Source organism: Pangasianodon hypophthalmus, chromosome 18 (assembly GCF_027358585.1).
Source record: "Pangasianodon hypophthalmus isolate fPanHyp1 chromosome 18, fPanHyp1.pri, whole genome shotgun sequence".
NCBI classification, from domain to species: domain Eukaryota; kingdom Metazoa; phylum Chordata; class Actinopteri; order Siluriformes; family Pangasiidae; genus Pangasianodon; species Pangasianodon hypophthalmus.
The window spans coordinates 16015623-16023566 of record NC_069727.1 but is presented as its reverse complement, the minus strand read 5'-3'; the positions used below and the strand labels follow the sequence as shown (position 1 = coordinate 16023566).

Sequence of the window (7944 nt, the reverse complement as noted above, 5' to 3'; positions counted from 1 at the left end):
ACCTCTCTCATTTGTACTGTAAATGTAATTTACAATATGATCTTAGATGTGAAAATGGCAATATATCACAAATTATTAAACCACACAAAGTATAATACAAAGTCAATTCATTTATTGTTGCATTCACTTTTATCCATCATCACATATAAAGTGTTATTTACAAAATCAGTGGCAACTGAGAATAGTCTTTGTTCAGATCAGGATAGTTTCTGTTCTGATAGTGATATGGTGCTTTTTTTTTATGTCACAAATCATTATTATGTGGTCCTTGGTTTAGCACTCAGGTTATAACAGTGGCAGGTTGGGCATTCTGATCTGTACAATGGATACACATATTTCATCAACAACACTGTAATATTTGTCTTAATATGGGAAAAAAGGACAAGCCTGAAATAGCTTTTTCATCTCCAAATGCTCCTTATCACCACAAAAAGCATCTTAATAATGTTTATTAATGCTTCATCCACTGTATAGGATTTGATCAATAGTAGAGACATGATGGCATCAGTGTTCTGGTTCGTAATAGCGTTTCTTCATGGCTCTGTATTTTCTGAGGAAATAAAGGGCCTCAAGTTCCTTAATCACAAATTCCCCTCGATCAATAAGCTTTCGGATCTTCTCGGGGTCTGTGACATCTCTGTTCTTCAGAAAAGCTGATTTAAGGCGCTCCCTGAAGTAAACCGTTCCTTTTGGGTATTCCCTTCCAAGATAGAGAAGCTTATTTAAAAAAAAAAAAAAAAGAATCAATAAATGTGTAATTTCTGCTTCATACTGTACTGTAACAGCTGATTCTAATATTGCAGTCAATACAAAGTTACACAGATATTCCATATTCATGATGAGAAACTGTAAAGGGTGTGTAAAAGCAAGCATTTTCTCACATTCTTGTACAATCTGATAACTTCTCCCCTAAGTGGATTGCTCATCTTTTCCTTTTTCTGCGACACTAATTGACCTTTTACAGAAAAGACAAAATCAACAGAAACAGATGGTTATAAACTGGCACTCATAAGGCACAGTATAATGGTATTCACCATTTCAGTGTTGTTATGCACTGCATCACAAAACTGCACACTATCATTCGAAATATCAGGTGACCCGGGAAACGCCATCATCAGTGTCTGTAAACTGACCAAAAATGGGGGAAAAAATCAGGTTTTAAAGAATATACTTTGACAGATTTACTTTAAAACAATATGGAACTGTTTTATTTAGGTTATTTTCTAACATTAGCCTGGCTGTCAGCCTGCAGAGATCATGTGCAAATGCAAGCGGTACATGCATTGTCCCCCTAAAGATGTCTAAACCCTGCTAGCGATGTGTGCTTTTCTCACAATTTGATTTTTGGACAGTTACAGTGGAGTGAAGAGAAGATGATGAGGCTTGAGTTTAAATGTCATGAGTGAATTTTATCTCAGGTAATTAGACGGATGTGGATGATGCTGATAATTGAAGGGATAACTCATTTCCCATTGTAATCTTATAAATTCTTACAAAGCTGGCAATAATGTTGTTTTTCCTGAAGTGGAATGTGTTTAAATGGAGAGGATGGCAGGATGTCTATCAGCGGAATTGGAGTGATAAATTTAAATGAAATTTTCCCCCTTTTCACTTCTGAGAGTAACCAGATTTTAAAATGCTAGAACCTAATACTAACCCTAGGTTGAGATATATGTATTTATTAAAAAAAAAAAGAAAAAGAAAAAGAAAAAGAAGAAAAAAATGTGTGGTTGAGATATACTATGTTTTTATTTATTTATTTATTTGTGTTTTTAAGTATGTGGTTGAGATATATGTATTTTTTAAAAAAAAAAAAAAAAGAAAAAGGTATGTGGTTGAGATATATGTATTTTTTAAAAAAAAAAAAAAAAGAAAAAGGTATGTGGTTGAGATATATGTATTTAAAAAAAAAAGGATGGATATGTGTATTTAGAAAAAAATATCTGGTTGAGACTTTTAAAATTGTGTATTTTAAAAGAAGGAAAAAAGTGTGTGGTTGAAACATACTATGTATTTAGTGTGTGTGTGTGTGTGGTTGAGATATATATATTAAAAAAAAAAAAAAAAAAAGGATGTGGTTGAAGCTTCATGCAATATGACCATTTTAACCAAACTACGGCAAGCAGGAGGTACAGAAATTACAAAACGCAAATGCAAAACTAATTAACAGGAACAGAGCTACAGCGTTAATCACATTACAAACACAGTGCACATTACAAACACAGGAAAGAAACCAAGAGAAATAAAGTAGCTGACATTTTTAAAATGTGATTTTTTTTAGTAAAGGAAAAGTACTGGTTTTAAAAATCAGTGCTTAAGCAGCTTCTTGTTTTTGTTGTGATGTATGTGGCCATCTTATAGCCTAGCATTAACCGCTTAATACTGCTCTAATCTCACAACCTGCTGAATGAAAACATGGGCTGTGTACTGCGCCTAAAGGTAACAACACCCTGAGTAAGATTTATCTCTTAAAAACATCTCAGCATGTTTCCAGAGCTCTAAAAACTCACCGTCATTTCAAGTTCATATCAGAAGGTTAGTGAGAGGCGTGGCTTTGCGTTCCACTAGTCACGTGACAAAAAGGGGGCGGTGCTCCGCTGTTACTCTTCAACATAAAAGCTCTGAAACCGGAACTTGGCTTGTTTACTATTTATTTGATTATTTTGTTATACAGACTGCACTGTTTAGAGCACAAGCACAGAGCACAGAGAACTCAGGTTTCGGTGTAGTTATAACTTTTGTGCGAGTGTGTGCAGATAGTTCTTAGTAAATATGCTTGTTAGTGTAAGAAATGTGTGTGTGTGTGTGATGATCAGGACAGTGAATAAGATCCACATCACGCAGTACTGTCTGCTCTGGAAACGAAAGTGTGTTTATCTTTATACTTATACTTTATACTATTTGCACTATTGCACTATTGTCACTTAGCCACTTTCAAACAGAACTGCGTACTGGTCGGTGTTGTAGTTATTGTACTGTCTTGTTCTGTCTTGTGCGTCCACACGTTTGCACTTGTGCACTTTATGTTTAATATATGTTTAATTTATGTAGTCCCCGTAGCTCTGTGTTGTCTTATGTAGCACCTTGGTCCTGGAGAAACGTTGTTTCGTTTCACTATGTACTTGTATATGGCTGAAATGACAATAAACTCCACTTGACTTGACATTTAAATACTTTTCTGTTGTATGTTTAAAAACAGACGTTGCCATGGAGATGCCGGGGATTGAACCCGGGGCCTCATACATGCAAAGCATGCGCTCTACCACTGAGCTACATCCCCTGTGATAATAGCTGTCTGTCTGTCTGTCTGTCTGTCTGTCTGTCTGTCTGTCTGTCTGTCTGTCTGTCTGTCTGTCTGTCTGTCTGTCTGTCTGTCTGTGTGTGTGTGTGTGTGTGTGTGTGTGTGTGTGTGTGTGTGTATAAATGAATGTATGTGTGTGTGTGTATGAGAGAGAGAGAGAGAGAGAGAGAGAGAGAGAGAGAGAGGACCTTTTCAGATCGAAGGATACTGTAAAACTGCCTGTGTAAAAAAAAAAAGTACACAAGAACTTGTACTGCAAGAAGTCTCAGAAAGACAGATTTTAAGTGACTGAAACACTTAAAAGTTTGAAGGGAAGCTACAGGAGGTTAATGCTGCATATACATGTGTATATACATATACACACATACAGACAGATAGACAGACAAACACACACACACACCCCGCCCCACCACCAACACACAGACACACAAACACTCACATACATACATTCATTTACACACACATACATATACATACATACACATACATACTAATACATACATACACATACATACACAGGCAGGCAGGCAGGCACACACGCGCACACACACAGAGACAGAGAGAGACAGAGACGAAGACAGAGAAAGATAGGGGATGTAGCTCAGTGGTAGAGCGCATGCTTTGCATGTATGAGGCCCCGGGTTCAATCCCCGGCATCTCCACAGGGCTCCTTTTCATCCTGTAAAGAGTACTTCATTACAAAACGTATCAAAACTGGAATGATGAAAATGAAAAAACACATACAGACCAGAATCAGGATAAGCGATAATTGCCAAGTCTACTCACATTCACATACACACACACACACACACACAAGGAATATGACTTGGTATGAGCTTCAGCCTTCAGTCAGCTCTCTGAGGCGCTGGCCAGAGGGCAACAGTTCAAAGAGATTGTGGCCTGGGTGAGAGGTGTCTGAAATGATTTTACCTGCTCGTTTCCTCACTCTGGATGAATATAGGTCCTGTAGGGTGGGCAGGGGAGCACCAATAATCCTCTCAGCGGTTCGAACTGTCCGTTAGTCTTCTTATATCTGATTTGGTAGCTGAAGCAAACCAGACAGTAATTGAGGTGCACAGAACAGACTCGATGACAGCTGAGTAGAATTGGGTCAGCAGCTCCTGTGGCAGGTTGAACTTTCTCAGTTGGTGAAGGAAGTACGATCTCTGCTAGGCCTTTTTTAAGATGGAGTCTATGTGGGTCTCCCATTTCAGGTCCTGTGAGATGGTAGAGCCCAGGAACCTGAAGGACTCCACGGTGCCGACAGTGCTGTCCAGGATGGTGAGTGGGGGCAGTGCCAGGTGGTTCCTCGTGAAGTCCAGTATCATCTCCACTGTTTTGAGCATGTTCAGCTCCAGGTTGTTTTGACTGGACCAGACAGCCAGCTGCTCAACCCCCCTTCTGTATGCAGACTCATCTCCATCCTGCAGGAGGCCAATGACTGTGGTATCTTCTGCAAACTTCAGGAGCTTAACAGAGGTGTCTGAGGAGGTGCAGTCATTTGTGTAGAGGGAGAACAGTAGTGGGGAGAGCACACATCCCTGAGGAGTGCCAGCGCTGACTGAGCAGGTGCTAGATGTGAATTTTCCCAACCTCACTAGCTGCTGCCTGTCTGTCAGGAAGTGATCCACTGACAGATGGAGGTGGGCACAGACAGCTGTGTTAGTTTGGTCAGGAGGAGATCCGGGATGATGGTGTTGAACGCCAAGCTGAAGTCCACAAACAGGATCCTCGCATAAGTCCCTGGTCTGTCGAGGTGTTGCAGGATGTAATGCCGTCCCATGTTGACTGCATCATCTACTGACCTGTTTGCTCTGTAGGCAAACTGAAGGGGGTCTAGTAAGGATCCAGTGATGTTCTTCAGGTGGGTCAACACTAGTCTCTCAAATGACTTCATGACCACAGATGTTAAGGCAACAGGTCTGTAGTCATTCAGCCCAGAGATCTTGGATTTCTTTGGGACGGGGATGATGGTGGAGCGTTTGAAGCAGGACGGGACTTTGCACTGCTCCAGTGATCTGAAGATCTGTGTGAAGATGGGTGACAGCTGGTTTGCACAGACTTTCAGACAGGTGGGTGAGACATTGTCTGGGCCTGGTGCTTTCCTGATCTTTTGTCTCCTGAAGAGCTGGCACACATCCTTTTCACAGATCCTAAATGCACGTTGAGTATCAAGATGGGGGTGAGGGGGGTTACAGGAGGTGTCGATGTTTGTGTGAAGAGATGTTGGACCATGGAGAAAGCTTGTGAAGGTACTGAGCCAAAAGCATGTCACTTGTGTTAGAACAACATTCACTGCATGCTAGAGGAAAATATTGTTTTCTTTGATTGTTTATTAACTTATTTCATACCACAGTGTGGTTTAATGCTTGGATCTGATTGGTCAGAAGGTGTGACTTATTTTCCTATAAACATACAGGAGCATTGTATAGGTTCATTTAAATATACTTCTCCCAAACACAAGTATTTTATATACACACACACACAACCACAACCACAACTGACACACGCAGGGGATGTAGCTCAGTGGTAGAGCGCATGCTTTGCATGTATGAGGCCCCGGGTTCAATCCCCGGCATCTCCACAGGACTGCTTTTAATCCAGTGAAGAGTGCTTCATTACAAAACGTATCAAAACTGGAATGATGAAAATGAAAAAACACATGCAGACCATGGAGAAAGCTTGTGAAGGTACTGAGTCAAAAGCATGTCACTTTATGTAGTAATGTGTAGTCTCTTGTAGTTCTGTGTTGTTTTATGTAGCATCATGGTCCTGGAGGAACGTTATTTCGTTTCACTGTGTACTGTGTGAGCTGTATATGGTTGAAATGACAATAAAGCCACTTTACTTGACATGAACAAGAGCAACAACAACAAAAAAATTAATATGAATATAATATAATATAAAATATAATATAATATAAAATCAAGGACAAAATACATACAGTATGTATATGTATACATCATCTTAAATGTTATACACACCATAACTTACTAACTTCACACAAAGCTATAACACCAAATCAAATAATAAGAAAAGAAAGAAAGTGAGAGAGGGAGATAGAGAAAGAGGGATTCACAGAGAAACAGAAGAAGAGAGACAGAAAGAGAAAAAAACAGAGAGAGAGAGAGATCTTGCAGAGGCAGCAGCAGAAAAATGAGCTCCTGTTAAAAAAAATCGTAGATATTCTGAGTTCTACTTTTCAAAGAGAGAAAGAGAGAGAGAGAGAGAAGAGAAAACTACTAATAATGGTTTTGTTCATTATACATTGACTTCTGGTACAAATCTGAAGAGAGAAATCCAACAACCAGCAACATCTCCACTGACCAAAGCAGCAAAGGAAAGACACAAAGGAAACAAATAAACATGGATTATTTTTTAATATTAATAAAAAATTATTAAATATTATTAAAAAACGTGAAACTATTTCCTATCTACTAACTTTGACAGCACTTGCGCTCGAATGAGTTTAGCAATAGAATATATTAATTGCATATTTACAACATTGTTAACGATCTCTAACGTTAAACCAAACAGAAAAATTCCATGGATATGTGTATTTAGAAAAAAATATCTGGTTGAGATTTTTAAAATTGTGTATTTTAAAAGAAAGAAAAAAGTGTGTGGTTGAAATATGCTACGTATTTAATATGTATGTGTGTGTGTGTGTGTGTGTGTGTGTGGTTGAGATATATATATTTAAAAAAAAAAAAAAAAAAAAAAAAAGGATGTGGTTGAAGCTTCATGCAAAATGACCATTTTAACCAAACTACGGCAAGCAGGAGGTACAGAAATTACAAAACGCAAATGCAAAACTAATTAACAGGAACCGAGCTACAGCGTTAATCACATTACAAACACAGTGCACATTACAAACACAGGAAAGAAAATCTCTGATGTAGGTTCCTTGTACAGTTACAAAGTGAACAGCTCCTAAATGTGGGAAATGTTTTGTTGCTTCGTCCGTTGCTCTTGTTCATGTACATGACACTTAAACTTTTCTGCCATTTGTGCACAGATAGATGTGCGGAGAGTTTTAAAAAGCAAACATGGTAGTAAATGACGTTGTACTGATGTAATCATCGTCAAAGCATTCATTTCTGTCAGGCCAGAATATGTCAGCTATATCCTGAAACTACTTCCCTCTAGCAAGCAGTGAATGTTGTTCTAACACAAGTGACATGCTTTAGGCTCAGTACCTTCACAAGTTTTCTCCATGGTCTGCACGTGTTTTTTCATTTTCATCATTCCAGTTTCTGATATGTTTTGTAATGAAGTACTCTTTACAGGATTAAAAGGAGCCCTGTGGAGATGCCGGGGATTGAACCCGGGGCCTCATACATGCAAAGCATGCGCTCTACCACTGAGCTACATCCCCTGCATGTGTTGTCATTAAGGCTACCCGCTATTGTCTCCTCTGCTGTTGTTGCTGTGCTGCAATTTTAGTCCAAAATGTTGCAAGAAAGTTCACTGTAGTAGAACAGAACCAGTAGCTACTCAGGTAACAACAACTACAACTACCACAATAATAACTGACCTTAATGTTGATGATAATAGTGTTAATACTGACAATAACAACAGTGCCAATAATAATGAGAGGGAAGAATATCTGAAGAACAAGAACCTGAAAGAAAAACAAATTC

General features: G+C 38.8%; 1 protein-coding gene and 4 non-coding genes across 5 annotated transcripts; 2 read left to right on the top strand and 3 right to left on the bottom strand.

The window, feature by feature from the left end:
• Nucleotides 1-90: 90 nt before the first annotated feature.
• lyrm5a (LYR motif containing 5a) lies at nt 91-2589 on the bottom strand. The gene is made up of 3 exons (XM_026923818.3): nt 2511-2589; nt 882-955; nt 91-717 (listed from the first exon to the last, which is right to left on the bottom strand). The coding sequence occupies exons 2-3, from the start codon at nt 924-926 to the stop codon at nt 505-507; spliced, it is 258 nt and encodes an 85-aa protein (XP_026779619.1). The 5' UTR covers nt 927-955; nt 2511-2589; the 3' UTR covers nt 91-504.
• A 619-nt stretch (nt 2590-3208) lies between these two features.
• Nucleotides 3209-3280, bottom strand: trnaa-ugc (transfer RNA alanine (anticodon UGC)). The gene has a single exon. It is a non-coding gene; the product is annotated as a tRNA-Ala (tRNA).
• Nucleotides 3281-3891: 611 nt separating this feature from the next.
• trnaa-ugc (transfer RNA alanine (anticodon UGC)) lies at nt 3892-3963 on the top strand. The gene has a single exon. It is a non-coding gene; the product is annotated as a tRNA-Ala (tRNA).
• Nucleotides 3964-5813: 1850 nt separating this feature from the next.
• On the top strand, nt 5814-5885 carry trnaa-ugc (transfer RNA alanine (anticodon UGC)). The gene has a single exon. It is a non-coding gene; the product is annotated as a tRNA-Ala (tRNA).
• A 1722-nt stretch (nt 5886-7607) lies between these two features.
• Nucleotides 7608-7679, bottom strand: trnaa-ugc (transfer RNA alanine (anticodon UGC)). The gene has a single exon. It is a non-coding gene; the product is annotated as a tRNA-Ala (tRNA).
• Between the last annotated feature and the right edge of the window lie 265 nt (nt 7680-7944).

Bases quoted from the DNA above. Each gene is read 5' to 3' on its own strand.
- lyrm5a (XM_026923818.3), bottom strand. From the start codon at position 926: ATGAGCAATCCACTTAGGGGAGAAGTTATCAGATTGTACAAGAAT. The intron at 718-881 runs GTGAGAAAATGC...TTTTTAAATAAG, and splicing joins TTATCAGATTGTACAAGAAT to CTTCTCTATCTTGGAAGGGA.